The 22,439-nt window shown below is 49.8% G+C and overlaps 2 protein-coding genes and 1 long non-coding RNA gene across 3 annotated transcripts; 1 reads left to right on the top strand and 2 right to left on the bottom strand.

The window, feature by feature from the left end:
- Positions 1 to 4,382: 4,382 nt before the first annotated feature.
- On the bottom strand, positions 4,383 to 6,187 carry LOC142029473 (transcription factor SOX-17-like). The gene is made up of 2 exons (XM_075024324.1): positions 5,831 to 6,187; positions 4,383 to 5,666 (listed from the first exon to the last, which is right to left on the bottom strand). Exons 1-2 carry the CDS (start codon positions 6,126 to 6,128, stop codon positions 4,735 to 4,737), a joined length of 1,230 nt encoding a protein of 409 aa, XP_074880425.1. The 5' UTR covers positions 6,129 to 6,187; the 3' UTR covers positions 4,383 to 4,734.
- Positions 6,188 to 13,128: 6,941 nt separating this feature from the next.
- Positions 13,129 to 15,144, bottom strand: LOC142029472 (transcription factor SOX-17-like). The gene is made up of 2 exons (XM_075024323.1): positions 14,783 to 15,144; positions 13,129 to 14,539 (listed from the first exon to the last, which is right to left on the bottom strand). The coding sequence occupies exons 1-2, from the start codon at positions 15,078 to 15,080 to the stop codon at positions 13,614 to 13,616; spliced, it is 1,224 nt and encodes a 407-aa protein (XP_074880424.1). The 5' UTR covers positions 15,081 to 15,144; the 3' UTR covers positions 13,129 to 13,613.
- A 3,567-nt stretch (positions 15,145 to 18,711) lies between these two features.
- LOC142029471 (uncharacterized) lies at positions 18,712 to 20,571 on the top strand. Its single transcript, XR_012649934.1, has 3 exons — positions 18,712 to 18,875; positions 19,472 to 19,742; positions 20,409 to 20,571. It is a non-coding gene; the product is annotated as an uncharacterized LOC142029471 (long non-coding RNA).
- The last annotated feature ends 1,868 nt before the right edge of the window (positions 20,572 to 22,439 follow it).

Raw genomic sequence — 22,439 nt, 5'->3', positions numbered from 1 at the left:
TGCAATCTGTAACCCAGAATTTAAAATCTATATACCAATTTACATTAATGTAGTAATCATTCCACATACAGCCATAAATGTATGGGTTGCTAAAACACTTAATATACTCCCCTTGTCTGAAAATCCTTTAAGAAAGAATAAGATTTTCAATAAGTAAATTAATAGTTTTAAGAATATCTGTAAAGGGAACAATATCATTGTCACTATATTAATATGGAAACTAATCAAAGCAATGTGGCCTCTGTAGAGCAGCTCTAAGGAATAAAATAAAATAAGTAACAAAAGCTAATAAAATTATTTTGTATATAGGATTAAAATATTTAAGAGCATCCACGCCCTGATTTCCAGCTTACCATGCGGGTGGCCTTGGGTGTATGATGACCCTTGATTTATCATAACAGAAGAAAACAGCCCCTTTTTAGAGTTCCAGAAATGTGCTCTGATAACCTGAGTTGATTGGGACAGCCAGAATCACCAGAGACTGACATGTACAATACTTACCAGCCCATAAACTCCTCATGCAGCAGCTCCAGGAAACCAAGGAAGCATCAGGGTGAGAAATCATCCTTCAGTCCACACTGCCCACACTTTGACATCAGTGTCAAAGTAGGTGCTGCACAGGCAAGCCCCAGCCAACCAACAAGGAGCCAGGCAGCCACACAAACCAGCTTGATACCCAGAGCACCCAAGGGAAGCTGTTAACCACACTATACATAAGTGAGAAAGTGCTCGGTGTAGCCTATGAATATAGGACAAATTAGACTATCCCTGTGTAGGATTTTTTGAAAAATATTTGTCTTATGCTTGAACCAATGCAGTTAAATTACGTTCCTCTTCCTAAATTAGTGCCCACCTCTGGTAAATGGCCCAAATGCCTGAATATTATACTCAGATAATGTTGAACTTGGTACAGATGCCTGTACCATAAGTCATCTCAGACTTTCCATTCCAAGAACATGAAATCAGTTTTCTATAGCTTTAGCAACATATTTGGACCACAAATTTTTCATCCCAGGCAGCTGGCTCTAGCAGAGTACAGAACTTTCAGCTAAAACTGGTCAGATATTTCTGAAAATAAGGCTAGAGAAAATATGTTTTCAACCACATTAAGTCAATCTTAGGACCTTTTTGCCATACAGTCCTAATATTTAGCCTGGGATAAGCATTGCCTCAGGGTCAGAGGTGTGACTACCATTGTCCTCTGTGAAAAGCTGCCCAAGTTCTACAGCTGAAACACTAAAATAGAAACTATGAACTCTAAAAAGCATGATGAGGAGCACTGGACAATGAAATGTGAAACAGGAAGGCAGGAGAAACAGCTCAAAGATGGAGCTACCTCATGGGCTAAAAGCAGGCACCAACAGTGAGAGAAGAGAGAAAAGAAGAAGAAAGGTGAGGGGTTGCAATGAGGTAGGAAAGAGGGCACACAGTTGGGACAGGAACAGAATCAGGAGGTACCGAGGAGCAGGGGGTAAGGATAAAGAGAGTGCGGAACTATGAACAGGAAAGAAAAAGAGGCTTATAAAAACGCCAAGCAATCAAGGGACAGAATATGGGTAGATTTCAAACAAAGGGAAAAAGCCTAGTATTTTGAGAATGGAAAGAGAATAGTCAAACTAGGTAGTAGTGTTTAGGCTGTTATGGAAAAGGAAAAATGCTAATGTGAGCAACAAAAGGAACATAAACTAGGCAAAGAGTACAGTAGAGGGAGACTGTAGCAAAAGGAAAGGTACAGAAAGGACAGAGGCAAAGTAACAGTTGTCATTCCAGAAATGGGAATTGAACCAATTATTCCACAGCCCCAGCATCATCTTGTTGTCCTACACTACTATCTCAAAAACCCACTGAAAATGTTCGTTCCTCAGTCTTCACCTTGTGGCAGGTCAAAATACAGGCTCATATAGCAGGAAAGGATAAATGCTGTTATTTGATCAGGCATTCCTCAGTTGCTGCTTCATTTCATGCAGATGATGGACAAAGTTCTAGGAAGAAATCAGTATTAGAAGGCAGACAGCAAATGAAGAAGGGACCAGCAAGAGGAAAAATCAAATAAGCAGTAAAATAGTCATCTCACAGTTAAGGCAATTTAACAATATTTTGGAGAGCTGCACCCTTTAAATACTACAGTCACAGTTCTATGTAATAACAGATTTCCTTTGAGATTGATTGCACTGCAGCAGCCGCTCTCATTTCACCAAGTAATCAGTTTGGGATGATGTACAAAAGTGTTGATCTCTCATAAGTGCAACTGAAGGCAAGAGGAATTCAACTTGGGAAGGAAAAAGTGCTGTTAAGTGCTATAATTACAGAGCATTTGGGTTTCAATCTTCATGTATCATTTCTGTGTAAGGTATGGATTAACTGGGTTGGAGTTCCATAGAAAATGTGTATATGATTTACAATTAATGCCTATATAATAACATTACTCACTAAAGGTTAATTAGAGCTGCACTGGTAATCTTAATTCTGGAAGTTCTTTGTTTAACCTTACTTTGGGATTTCCTAAATTAAGCTTGCTTTCCTTCCCTGCTTTTCTTTTACTGCAGGATTTTTTTTTTAATTTTATAACATAATTCAGCTAGGTACTGTTGCTAAATACTACTCTATTATAGAAAACATGAGTCTTAGGACATCTGTAATGAATCAATATAAGAAAAAAAGCAATACAAACAAAATACATATTATTTCAATATACCTAAACATCTATTCAAAGTAAGTATTTAATGTTTGTCTTTGCTATCCTTTTGGGGTTTTCAGAATGACATTTGTGCAACTGCACGAGCAAGAGCACCTCCTACAGTTTTAGCAGTCTGTAACTGAAAGAGTAGGACTACCACAATGGTCATCACTAGGACTGGTCATCTAGGAGCCACAACTGGACTAATCCAACCTGTTCAGCTACAGAGTTTTCACTGTTGTTAAACTTATACTAGCCTATTATAACATGTTCAATGTTTCTTTCCAAATATATCTCATTAAAATGTCAATGTTGTTCTTAAAACACTGACATATATACAGTCTTATTTCCCACCTTGCACCCAACCCCCTAATACTAGAAACTTGACACTGGCCTTCACACTTTCCTCATTGTAAAGTTCAGGGAAAAAAAAAAAATGTTACAACAGTCTGAGGCAACCATGATTTCAAGTGAACTTTTTCACTATTACACTTACATACAGTTAAAAAAATGTCACTGAAGTCAGTGGACATAATCATGGTTTCTTCCAAACTAAAGTTACACTTTCTGTATTAATAAGTAAAACATTATCTGCTCAACTCTGTTTCTACTAGATCATTTGCTTGAAGATAATGAAGCTGGCTCTGTGTACATAACAGGTGTTCAAAAAATGGTCCTTATCATATGATTTTTATAAAACCAAGCATGGATTACACAAATGGAATTTTTGCAGGATTTCTTCATCCACAACTCAGTAGTCTAAGAATCTAGTGCAAGATAAAGTACACTTACCTAAAGATATTTATGTTACGTCATTGATATCACCTTTGAACTGTCATTTGCAAATTAAAATATTTCAAATTCTCTACTAGTTACTGTAGATTGACCCCAGCCAGTGCCTTTCAAACAGAAGACAAACATCAAATGTTGTTCGCTTTCTGCTCACCTGAGTGTTATGATAAGAATGAGATGTAGTTGTACTCTTGTACTGGCAGAAGTGTCAAGAGCAGTACAGCTCAACACACTGAAAAAAACTCCTGGTTTAATGGCTAATTGATATTGGCAGTTGATAGAGAGCAATTGAGATGAGCATTTGGGCTGCATTGTTTCTTCTCCTTACTAATAGAAGCCTGAACCCCATGACACAAAATGGCATAAACCTACATGAAGGTAGGTAGCAGAAAGTAAATGAATTTGTAAATACAGTACCAATACTATTTGTGAATCATTCAGTTCAAACAGAAATCACTATGTAAAGCAAAATCACCTTCACCTCTACAAGTATCCAAACCCAATGAGCTTCCAGGCACACTTTAAAAGTAATATCTCAAACTTACCCAGCTTCTTTTGTTATAGAGACTATAGTTTTGGGGAGGAGGTTTTTCCCAACGCATTAATAACACCTGCAAATTCCACTTGGCACTTACAAACCAGAAAAAAACCTACAAAAACCACAGTTAAGTACAGTCACATGTTCTGTACTCCAAGAGACAGCACAGGTGTAGCCATTCAGCTATGTAACAGGAATACAGCCACGCCTGGGAGCAAACATCTTTAGTGCTGGAGACCATTTTAGAGCCATTGTAATGGTTAAAGAGAGTGTCCCTCAGTATCTGCATTTGCTTTACTCCGCCTTAGGGCATGACTGATTTAACTTTAGACTAGTCTCCCTAAAGGGCCATATGGCCAAAAAGAATGACAGAAACAGCTGTACATACATTTATTTTCCTGAAGTACAAAAAAAAAAGGATAAATAAAGCAGAGTTAAAAACAGCTAATAAAAACGTGTTCTGGGCAAACAAGTGACCGTGATGATGTTGCAAGACCAACAGTAACTTTGGGCACGGACGTAAAAAAGATGTAAACATGCCGGCACACCAGTCGAGAAACAGTTTGACCCACGCTTTTAATCTGCAGGATAGTGGCATATCTCCGCCCAGACGGGGTTTGCGAGACCCTGCCAGTTCTCAAGATTCAAATAAATTACATAAATAGGAGCGGAGCGGGGCCGGGCGCCTCCCTGGCAGTCCGCGGCGCGGCCCCGAGCGAGTCCCTGCTCACACGTCGGGGTAGCCGCAGTAGTAGACGGCGGTGCTGGCGTCCGACACGGCCGAGGAGACGGGTCCCCCGCCCTCGGGCGCCGGCAGCCCGGCGGCGTCGTGGCCCGCGAAGGACAGCCCCAGCTCGGGCTTGCAGGCGAAGCGCAGGTACTGCTCGAACTCGGTGCGGTCCACCTCGCCCAGCAGCTCCTCCTGCGGCAAGTGCTCCAGCTGCTCCCGGCACGGCGCCGCCTCGGGCGGCGGCGACGGCTGCCCGACCGCCCCCGGCGGCAGCGGCGGCGGCGGCAGCGGCGGGCCGCGCCCCGGGCCCGGCGGCTGGCACGCCTGCCCGTAGTAGGCGTGCAGCGGCGCCGGGCAGCCCAGCAGCCCCTGCAGCGAGCCGCCCGGCCCCAGCGCCTCGCCGGGCGGCAGGTGCCGGCGCAGCGCGGCGCCCGCCGGGCTCTCGGCCGCCGCCGCCGGCGGGTACTCGGCCGCCGGGTGCGGGGCGTAGCCGTAGGGCACCAGCGCGCACTCCTCCTGCAGCCCCGCCGCGAAGAAGGCCGCCTCGCTCTCCGCGGCGTCCAGCGGCGACGGGTCCGGCGTCGGCAGGCTGTAGCCGTCGAAGGCGGCGCCCAGCGGCGGACAGTCCCGGTAGTGGCCCGCGCCCGCCGCCGCCGCGTAGCCCTGCTCGGCGTAGGGCAGGCCCAGGCCCTCCACGCACATCCTGCCGCCGCCGCCGCCGGCCTCGCTGCCCAGCCCGGGCCCCGCCGCCTCCGCCAGGCCGTGCTGCAGGAAGCCGCTCTCCACCCGCTTCAGGCGCTTCACCTGCTTCCGCCGCCGCGGCCGGTACTTGTAGTTGGGGTGGTCCTGCATGTGCTGCACCCGCAGCCGCTCCGCCTCCTCCACGAACGGGCGCTTCTCTGCCAGCGACAGCGCCTTCCACGATTTACCTGCGCCCAACGAGCACCGTCAGACCGATCGGCCGGCCGCCCACCGACGCCCGCCTCCAGCCCCCGAGCCCGCCCGCCGGGACCCCCCCCCCTCTGCCCGCCGGGACCCCCCCCCCCCTCTGCCCGCCGGGACCCCCCCCCCCCCTCTGCCCGCCCGCGCTCACCCAGCATCTTGCTGAGCTCGGCGTTGTGCAGGTCCGGGTTCTGCTGCGCCAGCCGCTTGCGCTCGTCCTTCGCCCACACCATGAAGGCGTTCATGGGCCGCCGGATCCGCGCCTCGCTCTTGCTCCGGCCGCCCGCCGCCCCCGACGGCGCCGCCTCGCCCTTCGCCTTCGCCTCGCCCAGCGGGCTCAGCGACTCTGCCCACGGGCAGGGGCCCACGGCCGGCATCATGATGGGCAGCGAGCACCGCCCCTGCACCTGGTCGTCGCTGCTGGCGTAGCCCGCATCGGGGCTGCTCATCTCGGGGCGCGCCGCCGAGGCCGAGAGCTCCGGCGGGGCCGCGGCACGGGCTCGGCGCTCGGGCCCCGCTCGCTGCTGGCGGTGCCCGGCGCCCGGCCCTATTTGAGCTGCGGGGCGGCCAATGGGGCGGCGGGGGCGGGCGCGCCGCCGGACGGTGGCGGCGGCGGCTCCCGCTGCGGCGCGGGGCGGCCTCGGGGCTCCTCCCGGCGCGGCGCGGCACCTGAGCAGGTCGCGGGGCCCCCGCGGCTCCCGCTCCCCCCCACAGCCAGGTGCCCCGTGGGGACGGCGCGGAGATGCTTGGGTCCAGCCGCGCTCCCAGCCGCGGCGGCGTGGCGTCGACCACGGGGAGAGATTTCTCCCCATCTGGCTGTCACCGTCGCTGCTCCGCGGGATCCTCTCGTGCCTTTCCCCCTCCGTGCTTTGCCTCCTTGGCAACTTGGTTTCATTAAATCACGGCGCGTTCATAATTTCGCCGACCCTCAATTCATCGCATTATTTAGAAAGGCTGCGAAGACAATACTGTTTGTTTTTCCTAAAACGATCTTTTGGGAGGGGGCTTTTTTGCGTATTGTTTTTATTTCTGTCCGAGTGCCATCACTGCGAGCGCGGTCCTGATAAATGGGACATTCTCATCAGCTGTAATAATTCTTCCATTTTAAGCTTTCTAGTATTTGGTCGTATTTGCAATCGTACCAATGACCCTATTTTTCACCGCGTACCTCGGAAGGTATTTCGGTAGTGCCATATTTCGTGCAGGAGGAATGCGTAGAAAGGTTGCCCATAAACGAGCAGCCGAGCGATCTGCAGCGTTGACAGGACCCGGAGTGTGTTTGTTGGACCGTTTTCTTATGCAGCGTAACCGTGCAAGCTGAAACATCCGTGCCGTCGTACATGAAATTACAGCTTCTCGCTTAAATAAAAAGGGTGTGCAGTTACGGGGAGGGCGAGGTGGGGTGACGAATAAATCGTGCCCTCGTTAATTCAGGTTGCCGACCGTTAAAGATAACGCCTTTTTTCTCTGTAATAGGGCGCGCTTCTCCGTGTCAGCCTCTCTCCGCCGGCTGCGCGGCGGGCCGCGCTCCCGCCGGGGCGGAGCGGTGACTCCGGGGCGGGGGCGGGAGCACCCCCGACAGCTCGCTGCCCTCGGGGAACCCCCCGTCTTCTCTCCAGCTACCGACACGGCAATTATTTAAGGCACCGTACAATTTCTTGCCCGTTACCTCTGCGATCGCGTTTCTCTGAAGTCGAGACTGAACGATTTCGTGTTAGTTCTTAGCAAGGAACAGCAGTGACATGAGTTACTCTGTCCTTCATCCTCCACGCGAAGTCTGGAACTCGGAAAAGCGAATATAAATGCCTGCAGGCTGGGAGAAGGGTCGGATTACACACTCGAGAAAAGATCAAGCTGTCATTAATGATAACGATGATAATGATGTCAACCTACGTTTGACAGAGAACCATTCGGACAGAGATTAGCTGAATATATTTATATTTAAAACCCTTAAACTGCAGGAAAGGGTAGCTTCTCCGCTCCAGTTTTTAACACACACGCACACGCACACACAAAAGATCACTTGTATTTTTTAGATAAGTATTTTAAATTCCCCCAGTATAAAAACAGGCAGCCGCCCCGTTCCCCGCTGTAACTGGGCGTCGATTTTTAGGGCCAAATTTGGCATCCTCGAGGACAGGGGCGGGGGAGACAGGACCCGTCTTGGAACTCCGCCTTGCTTTTAGCGGGCTGCCTTCGAGCCCGGACCCGCAGCGCTGCCCTTCTCGGACGCCTGCGCGGCGGCCCCGTCTTCTCGATTCACCCCTTCGTGCCCGCCACTGCGCCCTCCGTTCGTGCCGTTTGGCAGCGGGACAGAGAGGCCACCGTCAGCTTCGCCGCCCGGAGGCTGCCGGGCGAGCGCTGGCGGCGGCGGGTCGCCCCGCGGATCCGCCACCCGCAGGCTGCGCCCGCCGCACCGGCCCGCTTCACCTGGGAACCGGCGCCCGCTGTCCCTGTCCCTGTCCCCGTCCCTGCCTGGGACGTGCGGGAGAGATGGGTGCCGAACGTTTGGGCGGGAGACACGCAGCCTCCCGAGCACGCTGCAGGTTTTCTTCGGCAGACACGAAAGGGGCCAACCGGATGAAATCATAGCTGACCGGCTCAAAGCACCGTCCGGCGAGCTGCCTCACGCAGCGATGTGAATTGCATCACACAATTCGTGCACGACATGTAAAAACTTGACAGCGTGGGTTTACAGCGCTTGTCCCATGAAGCGGCTCTACCGATCATCATTGCTATCAGCAGCTCCCCTGAGTACGAATGATTTCCGAGCGCCAAAAATAGAGATTCAGCAGCATAAAGAAAGGACATTAGGAGGGGCGGCAAAAAAAGTCACATACTCTTCTAAAAAGGGTGGCTTTGAAACAAGTTTCAGAAATAATGTAAGTATGTAATTCCACCCGGTCCTCAGCCTTGGGACACGACAAGCGCCTATGGGCCACTGCAGTCCGGAGTGGGAACACATCAGCAGTTAGTGTCGACAGCAACGGGCTCCGGGCGGCTCTGCGCCCCCCAAGCAGGCAGAGGGAACAAATAACTTACCCTCTTCCTACACGAGTGCCAAGGCGTTCATAACCTGCCGTTTTACATGTAGAAACTGCTTATTCCCGATGACAATAATTTCCTTTTTTTGTTGTTTCTTTTTTTCTTTTTTTCTTTTTTTTTTCTTTTTTTTTTTTTCCTTCGGAAACTGTGGGCTTTGAGGTTTTTTTCTCCAGCCCAAAGAATAAAATCGAGGGTAGATTCAGCAGCATCCAAACTAGAGAGAAGTCACTCAGCTGTCAAAAGGAATAAGAAGAATTACATAGCATTTGCTCTGGGACAGGATTCACCTCTTAGTCAAAGTCTCTTTATGCCAGGGACCTCTTGTGAACTCCTGAGTAAATCAGTCATGGTAAAACACATCAAGTATCACAAAGTAGCAGTCTGCGAGAAGCCTTGACTGCTCAGTGCACTGCGTTAGACGCAGAGACAGGTGCCGTGTTTAAGAGCCTCCAAACGTGCAGAAGGTGAAAGAAGCTGTCCTCTTTTTGTAGACGGGAAGCTGAAGCAGGGTGACTGAGCTCTGATCTTGCAGGCATTTAATTAGTCAACACATTAATTGTCTGTTTAAAGTTAAGCAAATGTGGGTATGTAAGTACTGGATTTCACAGCCCTGTCCGTAACACGCGTTACTCAGTGCAGCAATACAGACAGTTAGCTGCTGTCGGGCCCTGACCCACTCGAGTATCTCAGTAAAGAACCCCAGGAGATACTCACGCTGCTTTTCTGTCCCATCTGAGTCGTTGGGCTATTGCAACCGAATCTGACAGCCGGTCTCAAGGGAAAGCGAAGCCCTGAGGACTGCGGGACACCCACAGCTGTGAGGCCCCGGCCACGCAGCCGGCTCTCACCACAGGCTGTAGGCAGAGCCACGGGGGACACGGCGCAGGGGGGGCAGGCGGTGGGTGTCCCAGGAGGGGAAGGGCGATAACCCGTCCGTTGTTGTAAGGCCGGGGACCCTACACAGCCCCCTCCGGCCCCACCAGTCGCTTCGGCACCATGCTGCTTTCACTGAGGCTTGTCGCAAGGTTGGAAAGGACCTGTCACTGTCACCCGCGCTGGGTGTACCCGTGCTGTTCACGGCCGTGCCATTACCCACTCCTGTGTGGCTGGTGATAGTGTTCAGTATGCCTTCCCGTGTGGGCATGCTAAAAGCAGGATTTTTTTGTTGTCCTTCACGGGGGATGTAAACAGCGAGGGGGGCCAGGGGAGGTATTTAGTCCAAAACAAGAGCAGGGTCGCCGCGTAAATGAATAAAACTTGTCTACAAAGAGAAATACTGCAGCAGTATTGCTGCTAATGTCTTCTACGGATTACTGTCTTCCTAGTTTGAAAAGCATACAGCTACCAGAAACAGACAGAAATCCGCTAAGTTAATGTTGATTTTTTCAGAGCACAAGACCACTGCTTCCTGATGTTTCCAGTCCCAGCTACTCTCCATTAGCAAGCGTGTTTTTATTCTCGCCTCCTGACTTTTCCCCGTCACCTGCCCTGTATAGATGAACCTTGAGCTGGTTTTAATTCAGCACCTTTGTCTGAAATCTCTTTCTCTCGGATTAGGCCTACTTACTTTTCTACCCATGTACCTAAGGAAGAGAGAGAGCGTGCACACACACACACACACACACACACACAAACTCCACAAACAAACAAACAAACAAAACCCCAAAGAAACAAACAAAAAAACCAAAGAAACAAACCAACCAACCCAAAACCCAGCCTCCTCTAGTTGCAGTGCAACACCCACATAAGGAGCTTGGCTGTGTTAGGAAAAATCAAGATCCAACTACGGACCCCTTGAAACATGACAAATTGGTAAGACAGGGGTGAAAAAAAGAAGAGCTGAATACTTTTGGGGCACAAGTGGCCTGCGTGAGCTGCAGAGAGCACTCACCGTCCCTGTGGGAAGGGGCCTGAAGGCCCTGCCCTGCTGATGCCGTTGTTTAACTGGAAAGCAGCTGTTGGCAAGGATAGAGAGGTGTTTAAAGATGTCACTCGGTCTTTTTGGTTTAGTTTTTGGAGTAAACCAGAACGGCTAAGGGCAGATGCCATTTCCAGGGAGCGAATTGCCCTGGGTGCAGTGCCAGGAACGGGGTGGCATTGGTAGACCCCAACTCTGCATGGTGAGTACAGTGGAGTGAAGAGGCCAAGGGGCACCTTGGTCTGTGGCACACACTTGCAGTCTTCTCCACAGCCTCCCGAGGCAGGTAGGAACCACTTTCACCGCCTGACTGCCAGGACCGTGCCATGGAAACTACTTGTGGAAGACAATTAATCAGTTTGGGGTCCTTCTTTTAATACCCGATTGTCATAGAAACTCATGGGACGTGAGGAAGGTTTAACGTTTTCAAAAGGGCTATGGGAGATTTGGGTGCATAACATTTAGAATCAGAAAGTCAGGATGCTCTCTGGAAAATAGGGCTTGGATGGAGCTTCAGAAAATTTTGCTCCAAGTATATTGGCAGTGCATAAGCCTGCCACATTTTAGATATGTTAAAGAAGGATCAGACAGTTCTCACACAAAGGGAAAAAAAAAAGCTACACGTCTGGATATATACAGGAAAATAATGCTCCTTTGATTTGAGTCTGCAAAAGCTCTGTGCAAAGGGTTGTTGTAAGATCTGCCTATACATCATCACCACATACTATTTGGCACCCAGAACTGCTATGCTGCCCAACCCTTTTTCCAAAACCTATATATTTATTTAACACAATTTATTGTCAATCACTTCTGGTATTATTATAAAAAATAAGTAGAAGGTTTTCAACCTTCATCATGAGCCCACTTACAGTTTCAAGTTCACTTCAGCTTTCAGCTGTCTGACAAGTTAGGGTGAAGGAGAGAAGGGAGCAAAACCTGCACCTAAAATTAAAATGACAAGAAATGGTGGCCAAAGTTATCAAAAGCATAATAATGATTTATTTCCAAAACCAGCCAAAGTGATTTCCCTCCAGAAAGCTGTGAATGTATGCAAAAAGGGCAAAATGAATATAATTTAATCCTGTAGGTTAAAACCCTATAATAAAAGGAAAACTCAACCAATGCAAACCCATCATTTCTCATGCATATTTCTTTACTGGGTTTATGTGTCTATGCTTAGGAACACGTAATAATTTTTTCCACATTAAAATATCAAGAAGACATCTAATGTCCTTCTCTGGAGGTACCACCTCATTACCTCATTCAGGAATACATCATTTTTCTTGTGTACACGTGGAAGAAGAGTGAAGAGAGTGGCAGGGTGGGTATTTTAGGCATACCTCTGAGAACTGAAGACTGAAAAGTAAAATGGGAAGATTGAAAAACTAGAAGGTAGACTATTTTACAGAATGCTAAGGGTTTGAACGCATTTTAATTCAAGACTCACTAATAGTATGTAATTACATAGTCAATTTTTGCTAACGAAGCTATGCTTGAAACTCATCGACCGAGGCAGTTTGCAGGTGGGTCTCTGTACACTATTTTATCTTTCACGGCTACAAACATAGTTTGTAGCCTCTTTAAATGTAATTTGAAAATGCACCCAATTTAATTTCCCGTCCTTATGAAAGACCGGTTAATCAGTGGACAAGTCTGCCACTTCAACCCCAGTCCCCTCCTCCCTAGAGCTCAGTTCCACAGCTTTATCTTAGGAAGCAAACGACCCAGATTACTGTTACTCCCTCCCCCCGATTTAAGTAATAAACATAATTAATTTATCAGCCCCACCCCACAGCTGGACTCAGCCCTAACATCTAAATGAAAACACCTTTTTCCACGGAAGTTTACCTGCAGGGTGCATATTTGTCAATCACAAAGATATTTCTATCTATAGTTGCGATGACGTAGCATAAGGAATTTGTTTAGGAAAGAAAAGGTAAGATCCTGTGCCGTACGGTTAAAGGTGACGCCGTGGTTGGGTGCCCAAGAGGGCTGCTCCTAGCCGGCCTCCCCCTTCAGAGGCTCGTGTCGAAGTTTTTCACCTACTTTGAACCCCGATTTACGGCTCTCGTTCTCCGCAGCGGAGATCTGATATCCCCCCCTGCCACCCCCTCCCCCGGCGCAGCAAGGACAGCTACTGGGAAACGAAAGACATTCTCCCCGGCGAGGTGCTTTAGCTACAGCTTATCCGGCCCCTTCAGCCAGTCGCTACTCTTAATGGCAACCCACGTGCCCACGATTACATTAAAAAGACACCCAAACCCTAACCTACATCTGTAAGAGCATTCTTACAGCCTTATTACACTTCAAACATAAAATAGGTCACTTTTTTTTTAATTGAGTCCTATTAATCACCCATCTAAGAAACCACCAATAAAGGTGAAATAAAAATAAAAAAATAACACCGTAGAGTAGACAGTTCCTGAACGCTTAAAGTTTTGTTTATAATTTGAGCAGGAGAGACAGAAAAAGACTATGTTTAGAGAAAGGGTGACAGGACCTAATGCTTAGTGGAATAGACATTAATAAAAGTAGTTTAAAAAAAGCAATAATAATCAATTACAAAGGACGATAACATCTCTTTGAGGAGATATCAGCAACCAGTTTTATTATTTCCCCTTTATTTGTAAAAGTGCAAAATTATTCTGTACAAATCCAACATATAAAAACCAGCACTCTGTACAACATTACAAAAGCGTATGGATCTCGAACAAGATCTCGGAAATTGTATTCCACACGTGTAACTACTATCACGATTCCAGAGCAGGAACAGTTTTAGACGTCACTGTAGGACAGCGATGGTAAGACCTGGAAAACATGGACAGCGAGACCGCGCGTCGCCTTTTAAACCTCGAGCAGGTCACGGATACCCTGTCAGTTCTCAAGATTCAAATAAATTACATAAATAGGAGCGGAGCGGGGCCGGGCGCCTCCCTGGCAGTCCGCGGCGCGGCCCCGAGCGAGTCCCTGCTCACACGTCGGGGTAGCCGCAGTAGTAGACGGCGGTGCTGGCGTCCGACACGGCCGAGGAGACGGGTCCCCCGCCCTCGGGCGCCGGCAGCCCGGCGGCGTCGTGGCCCGCGAAGGACAGCCCCAGCTCGGGCTTGCAGGCGAAGCGCAGGTACTGCTCGAACTCGGTGCGGTCCACCTCGCCCAGCAGCTCCTCCTGCGGCAAGTGCTCCAGCTGCTCCCGGCACGGCGCCGCCTCGGGCGGCGGCGACGGCTGCCCGACCGCCCCCGGCGGCAGCGGCGGCGGCAGCGGCGGGCCGCGCCCCGGGCCCGGCGGCTGGCACGCCTGCCCGTAGTAGGCGTGCAGCGGCGCCGGGCAGCCCAGCAGCCCCTGCAGCGAGCCGCCCGGCCCCAGCGCCTCGCCGGGCGGCAGGTGCCGGCGCAGCGCGGCGCCCGCCGGGCTCTCGGCCGCCGCCGCCGGCGGGTACTCGGCCGCCGGGTGCGGGGCGTAGCCGTAGGGCACCAGCGCGCACTCCTCCTGCAGCCCCGCCGCGAAGAAGGCCGCCTCGCTCTCCGCCGCGTCCAGCGGCGACGGGTCCGGCGTCGGCAGGCTGTAGCCGTCGAAGGCGGCGCCCAGCGGCGGACAGTCCCGGTAGTGGCCCGCGCCCGCCGCCGCCGCGTAGCCCTGCTCGGCGTAGGGCAGGCCCAGGCCCTCCACGCACATCCTGCCGCCGCCGCCGGCCTCGCTGCCCAGCCCGGGCCCCGCCGCCTCCGCCAGGCCGTGCTGCAGGAAGCCGCTCTCCACCCGCTTCAGGCGCTTCACCTGCTTCCGCCGCCGCGGCCGGTACTTGTAGTTGGGGTGGTCCTGCATGTGCTGCACCCGCAGCCGCTCCGCCTCCTCCACGAACGGGCGCTTCTCTGCCAGCGACAGCGCCTTCCACGATTTACCTGCGCCCAACGAGCACCGTCAGACCGATCGGCCGGCCGCCCACCGACGCCCGCCTCCAGCCCCCGAGCCCGCCCGCCCGCCGGGACCCCCCCTCTGCCCGCCGGGACCCCCCCCCCCCCTGCCCGCCGGGACCCCCCCCCCCTCTGCCCGCCGGGACCCCCCCCCCCCCCTCTGCCCGCCGGGACCCCCCCCCCCCCTCTGCCCGCCGGGACCCCCCCCCCCCTCTGCCCGCCCGCGCTCACCCAGCATCTTGCTGAGCTCGGCGTTGTGCAGGTCCGGGTTCTGCTGCGCCAGCCGCTTGCGCTCGTCCTTCGCCCACACCATGAAGGCGTTCATGGGCCGCCGGATCCGCGCCTCGCTCTTGCTCCGGCCGCCCGCCGCCCCCGACGGCGCCGCCTCGCCCTTCGCCTTCGCCTCGCCCAGCGGGCTCAGCGACTCTGCCCACGGGCAGGGGCCCACGGCCGGCATCATGATGGGCAGCGAGCACCGCCCCTGCGCCTGGTCGTCGCTGCTGGCGTAGCCCGCATCGGGGCTGCTCATCTCGGGGCGCGCCGCCGAGGCCGAGAGCTCCGGCGGGGCCGCGGCACGGGCTCGGCGCTCGGGCCCCGCTCGCTGCTGGCGGTGCCCGGCGCCCGGCCCTATTTGAGCTGCGGGGCGGCCAATGGGGCGGCGGGGGCGGGCGCGCGCCGCCGGACGGTGGCGGCGGCGGCTCCCGCTGCGGCGCGGGGCGGCCCCGGGGCTCCTCCCGGCGCGGCGCGGCACCTGAGCAGGTCGCGGGGCCCGGTGCGGGCGCCGCTGCCCTCGCCCCCGCGGGACCGGGGGAGTTGTTCGGGGGAACCGACAGCGCATTCGTAAACGGCCTTCGGACTTCAGCCCCGCTCCCCGCAATGGCAGCAGAGACCAGCCCACCGGCTCCGTGCGCTACCCTCCTGTCCTCCGGCAAACAGCCGCCCGTCACGGCCCGGCCAGAAAGGGACAACCCCGACCGGCGGAGACACGGAGGAGGTGGAAGAGACAGATTATTTCCAACCGTACCTAGATACCCCGCAACACCCAGAGAGACGCAAGGGGCTTCTTCCCTAGGCAGACTTAGAAAGTTCCTGGGAAGAATAAGCCAAGGCATCACCTGTGTCTCACACTTCAGCTTCCTACCCTCCAGTACTACCTCGGCATATTTTGCCTCGTAATCCCATGCAAGATGTAGACTGCGTGGGCCAGTAGGATACCGAATCCACAGTAAATCCTACGAAATATATCCCATCCCACTTTTTCATCCGTCGTAATAAGGTTATTCAGTATTCGCCAAAGATGCAAATATTTATTGTATGTAGCGTAATTTGCCTTAGATATTATTTAAATTGAGCTTTGCAGTACGTATCGCTTATCACATTGCCTCGTTCGGGATTTCTCTGATTTGCCTGAATCAATAAACTGTAAATACAAACAGATATCTGTAAAAAGTCCGTCACTTCAGAATAAACACAAATTCTATCTCACTACCATTTATGTTCTTCTTAGGCACACAAACTAATGTAAAATACGGTGTTTTCACGGGCGCTCTGATCAATATTTGCATTGCTATGTGGTGCTATTAAATGCATCAATGCTTATTTGAGAAACCGCTTAGCTTTAAACTGAAGATCAAAGAGGTTTATTTGGTTAAGGACACCTTTGTTTGGGTAGCCACTTCGATCAAATAAACCAATATTGTGAGAATTCTCGCTGAAATGAAATGAATGAAGCCAGCATCACCATTAACTTATTCTAACATTGAATTTCCTGTTTCGTGCAACGTAAAACCTGCTCCTTTACACTTGGCAGCCAGCAGGTATTCTAAAAAGAAGAAAACCGCAGTGGCGAGCGGTAGCTGCCCAGGACGAACACCGGGGAGGATAATTTTCGAGGCACTTCTGCATTCGTGCTCTCTGCTCCCCTCTGTTTGTTAGAGATTATAAACAAGCGATATATTTCCAGACTAATGGTATCCTGTATTTATCCCTATTGAGAGGAGTCGGAACCATTGCCAAAAGACTAGTATCTGCCTAAAACCAAGCAAAGAGGAGGTTTTATTTGGTTTTTTTTTTTCCCTCTGCAAACACATGTGATAGTCCAACACAACGAGCGGCAGCTCTGCTTTTCTTCCTTGTATCAGATGCTGTGAGAAGCAGTGGAGGCGAAAACAATGTTCCTACACATACATATGTGTAAATTGATCTCATACTAGTATAAAATAACACTGTTCTTGCAAAAGTATAATGCATTTAAAATTGACTGCAAAAGAAGTTCATTGGGACATAATCTGCTTGCAAAGCCGATCGTCATCGCAGAACCGACAGTAATAACCAAGAACGCTTGTTAGGAATTCAGTGCTTTTTCAATCGTTTTTAGTCCAACGCCTTTGGGACGCTACCTCAGGGCGTACCTTTTTAAGGCTGGTGTGCCAGTGACTTTAGTTTTATGGCTGAGGTTGTGACATTTCCCGACCCGACGTGCTAGGACTCAGCCCTTCAGCCTAGGCCAGCTGCCCGAGGACAGGTCACGCACCGAAGCACGGCCGATACCCAGAGGAAATTCTGAATTAAACAGAATCCAAATCGTGTCTGAAGCAAACTCCTGCAGGAGGGAAGTGTGTATATTTTTCCCTGCAGAGAACAGAATACTCAGCTGAGGGGGGAAAGCAAGATGACTTCCAAGCAAAACAAAAACCAAGAAGGCAACAATGCGCTACCCTAACGAATTCAGTCCATCTCCATTGACTCCCAGATCAGTTCCCAGCTCACGCCGTGTTACTCACTCGGACAAAACTGACCACCTAGGAGTTTAACGCGTGGAAGAGAGTATTACCTTTTTTACGAGCTGATCTTGTTAAAACGCCAAACTGTCCCTTCTACTCTATTTAGCAGAAACATTTTCGTGAGCCAAAGGAACAAATCCTGCAAGAGCTTGCACTGAAAAAGTTCAACCAGTGGAGGGACTGCTTACAAATACACTTTACAGCAATTTTGGGGCTGTCACTTCCATCAGAAAAGAAAATGTTTTTCTATATAATGAACGTGAGGTAATAAACTAAGCAAACTGCCGCTGACTTTGTTTGGGAGATTTGTGCAAACTGCTTCTACAGCTCATTGATCTGGGATCAAAGGAAGAAAGGTGTGTTTTGAATCTTAGCCGAGAAAGTAAAAGCTCCCTGGTTTGTACAGAAAATGTTGGCAGTTTGTGCCCCTTTCAGTGCCCCTGGCGTCATAAATAAATTATCTCACCCCTTCTCTCGCTTTCTGTTTTGACTGTTTAGGTATTTTTGAATTGTAACTTTAAAACACACCGCACAGCACTGACTCGGTCTCCAGTTGCGCTCTCTGCTTATACCTCACTTCCCTGGAGCGTTTAGTAGAGAGCTTCTTCTGACCTGAAACCTTCGTGGTCGCACGACTCCTGGGGTCATTCGTTAACTTTCCCAACCTAACAATGCCGCCGAGAGTTCATCCTTCTGATTTATTGACCTTTTAAACCCGCCGGTACACAGCGCGGGGGCGCGGAGCGGGGATCCTCCGGCGAGAGATGTGTTTCTATTTCAGGTCCATTACAGAATGTGGTGTTGGAAGTGGTGCTCCCAGCGTTATCAGAGCCGACCACAAATGCCACATGAAAAGCAGCAAACATCCGGAGGGTTTCCTGCAAATCGAGCAGTTTCTCAAGACAAGAGCCTTTTTTAAACTTGTATTTAAAGGCAATACGCTTTGCCTCTTTAAAGCAGTCCAAAACCACTAAATGAAAGCAGCCCAGCCCCACAACGCTGCATAGTGCAAGAAATCTCCCCGAATGAAGACTTTTCGGGACTTTGCGTTAGGAAAGTGCGTGGATCAGAGAGGCCCTGGTCAAAAATGACCCACTATTGAAAGGAAAAAAATCAACCCCCCCCAAAATGAAACCCGACCCTTTCAGAAACTCTAACTATCGAAACAGCGTTAGCTACTTTACAGCAAAGTAATAGTCCCCAACATTTAAAAAGTTACCGCTCCCCCTGCGTCAGTTTAATCTGCAAATTGCTTTCTAGCAAACGCACATGAACACGCAAACCCGCAAAAAGCTTGCTGCTCGTAACTGCACGCAGCACCCAGAGCGGAGCCGCCTCAGTGGAAATTCGTACCACCGCCCCGGGCTCGGCAGCTGCGGGGGACGGACACCAGGCTGGGGGGACAGCACGGTCCCGCACAACAAGCTGCCCGCGTCTGTGCGCGGCTGCGCTGGGGTGTGTGAAGCAGCGCTGTCCCCGCTTTTTAGGACTGAAGGGCGTCCGGCGGGGGCCAGAGGGAAGTGCGCGACTCCCACTCCGAGGTAAGAGCGCTTTCGCCTCCCGGTGGACACGAGTGGGCCCCCCCCGCCGAGCCACGCCGGCCAGCGGGCTGGGGGCGAGGCGTCCCCCTGCACCGCGGCCGGCGGGCTGGGGGCCGGGCAGGGCGGGGGGCATTGCCGGGCAGGAGGCAGCGCGGCTCCCGCCCCGCGGCCCGCCGTCTCCCCGCGCCCTGCCCCTCAAGCTGCCCCCCTCGGCCCCTTCCCCCGGCGCTCCCGCTGGCTTCCCCGGGGGGCGGCCCGCTTTCCCGCAGCCCTCTCTACGCCGAGGCGAAGCTGGAGCTGGCGAGCCCCGGCACCGATCAGGCTGGAAGTCTGAGAGGAGCCACCGAGGGAGAGGTGCCATTCATTTGTCCGCGGAGGGGCCCCGGGCTCAGCCGCAAGCGAACTCCCGTGCAGGGATTGCGGTGCTGTCCCTTTCGCCAGGCTCAGCCCTGGGTCTGCCGAGCGCACGGGAGGCGGGAGAGCCCTGGACAACCTTCCCATTTCGCTCAGCCTTTCTCCTCGGTGCTAGGAAATACGTACTTTGTACATATACAGATACATACATCTTGCCACCTCTCGTTCTTTCACCTACATAGTGCCATGTGCCATGCCCGTGTCATTGCACTGGAGGACAGTCAGAAAATTTCCTTGTCTGAGGGAAACGTCTTTTCTATGAAGTTACTGAGCGTTTGCATTAAAGCTGAATTCCGGAGGTGCACATTCTGGAGGACCTGAGGTGCAGGCGAGAGCCTCCACCGTGCCTTCTCCTAGGAAGGAGTTAACTCTGCCGCTGACGGGACTGCTTGGGCTTGGCTTTAATGCGGCTGTAACGCCTTCCCTACCCCCGTCTGAAGACATAAATCAAAGGTATGGGAATCAACGGGAAATGACATGTTTAACTGACGCGAGTGCTAGGTACTTCTGTAATACCTGTTCCAGACAGATAATATGTGGACCCAAACAAATTCCAATAAAATCAATGGCAAATGCTCCTCAGTTTAAATGACATTGAAAGGAAGCCTAGAAATGGCACTTTCCTCAAATTGCTAACAACGTAATCTAGATCCAAGGCTCGTCACCCATTATATTAATAAATTCATCTACTACTTTAATACAAAGATTAATTCATGAGACTAAGATCACAGACCTGTTGCGTTTTCCTCTGTAAAACAGAATTCCAGCAGTTTGATTACACAAGGAGTTCCCAACTTCATTACAGTTTCGGTGCCCTTCAGTTTGAGAATGAGTTGCATAGCACCACGAAGCAGTACAATGGCTGGGGCCAGATAGAACCCCCCTACACTTGAATTTCCAAGAACAGAAATCCTGTTAGTTTTCATACTTGAGTACATATAAGTCATTTAAAAAAAAAAAAAAGAATGCTTTATACAATGCTGGAGCTACTCCAAAAGATCAGGGATCTGAACTGAAACTAAACAATTTGGCTTAGCCCCTGTTTTTATTTATGCTGGTTTTATGTCAGCAGAGCTATTGCAAACTTGTACTAATATAAGATTTATTCTGACACACCAGATGCTGAAGTGATGGGACACTTCCCAGTGAAGGACAAGTCATGTAAGTGTATGATTAAAAAGTTGATCCCAGTTACACTGGAGTGAAATAAATTTCTTCACTGGCACCACTCAGCTCCCAGAGTATCCTTAACAAGGCCAGAAGAACCAATGTCATAAGATTCTCTAGAAGGTAGGCTATGCTACTATATATAATGCTATTGCAATCTTGTAGGGTATGTCTAGATACTGCTTTTTTTTAGTAGGTAGCAATATTTCACAGTAATTTCAAAGTGTAAAGTTCTTTGTCTTTAGCCAGAATAAAATTGTTACACTATACAAATGAGAAAGTAGCTAGGCCTGGAGCTGTGCAGTTACGGTTCCATCATGCTAATTAGTTACGGTTGCAGAAGAGATGGTCTGGGATTTTAGCATATGGAAATAATCCTATGCTAGCAGTTTAGCAGAAGTGTGTTAGTGATACTAACAAAATTATTAAATGATGACTAAATCCAAATGTCAATGGCTTGCCATCTGCAGCTCTGATGAATCAGCAGTGATGAACAAGTAAGATCAGAGAGAAATTAAGAATGGATTTAAATCCTCAACAACACTAAAGCTGAATAAAACCTTTTTCCAAGATGGACAATACAATACACTTATTTTAAAATAAATTCCTAATCCCTGAAAATAGAAGCAGAGGTAATGGTGTTTAAAAATACCTGTTCTATTACATGACCAAAAAGGGCATTCTTTATAACCAAGATATATGAATAAAAAATTTTGTGCTGTTCTTGCAGATCAAAATATCAAATTGTTTAACATTGTAATTTTAAAATTTGCCCAGTGGAAATGCTCTGGATTTTCATTCTATCTTTGCAATTACATTCAGTGATTAAGTGCAATACAACTTTTGACATCTGACATTTATCTAGATAAATAAACTACAAAAAGAAAAAAATCAGGCAGTTGCAAGGTTCAGGAAATGAACTTGGTTTCATCTCTTGATAGCTGCAGCTGTTCAGTTTTCTGATATTTATTTTCCTTGAGTACTCTTAATGCATAAACTTAATTTTAATTTTAATATCAATTATTTAAATATTAATTTAATATTAATTGACATTCCAATGATGTTCCATTGAAACATCATATAAAGTTGTAGATTATAAGAAGAAGACACCTGCACATCTTCCAAATCCAAAGCAGTCAATCTGATCATGTTTCTACCACTATTTACCAAACTTGCAGCAGTTTCAGTGGCAGGCATCTGCTTTTTTTACAGGGCACAAGGAAGTCTACAATTTCTCTGCCTAGAATCCATTAATATTCAGTGTTCTGAACACCTTTGACTACGACTGAGCTGTGAGAGAGAAGGGAACAGCCCCTCATTGGATCATGCCTGACACAGTTAGCAACTAAATAAAAGGCTGCAGAAACCTTCAAGCTAAGTTGAACAATGCAGGCTGGGTTTTTTTGATCCAGTCATTATTACTTGGGCTTGAGATATGTTTAGAATTATCTAGCTGCAGTTCAGCAGTCACACCTACTTTACTCGTGCTGCCTATTTCTGTTTGAATAAAGCCTAAGACCGAAAGTCCCCTTTCCTCCTGCTTTGTCCCCTTAACATCACCTTTTTATCTTCACAACACCCTTTGAAGGGTATTTACTAAAAGGATGAGAGAGCAGTTATCACACAGAACAGAAAACTTAAAAAAGAAACTGACCCGGGAATTTCAATAAACTTACTCTGTAGCTAGATCAAGAACTAGAGATCCTCGCTCCTACTGCAAACAACCTGCAAGATCTAAGATTTCTACCCACCTATCTCCAGTTTACCAGTTCCATTAAGATAGGATGCCTGTTTAATGGGGCTCTGATGTGAATGTTGTGAGAACATTCAATTTAGAAACCTTGCTTCAATGATAAATTTAATAGCCTTTTCAGCTTTTAAAAATTCAGTCAAATCTTCTTTAGGAGACAGTTTCTGTAGTACCTAGATGTACTGCGTTGACAGTCCTCTACCTTTAAAACCTGGAGAAGTTTGAATTAATGA

The sequence above is a fragment of the Buteo buteo genome, chromosome 3 (assembly GCF_964188355.1).
Source record: "Buteo buteo chromosome 3, bButBut1.hap1.1, whole genome shotgun sequence".
Classification (NCBI taxonomy): Eukaryota; Metazoa; Chordata; class Aves; order Accipitriformes; family Accipitridae; genus Buteo; species Buteo buteo.
The sequence above is the reverse complement of the archived record's forward strand: the minus strand, read 5'-3'. Positions and strand labels throughout refer to the sequence as shown.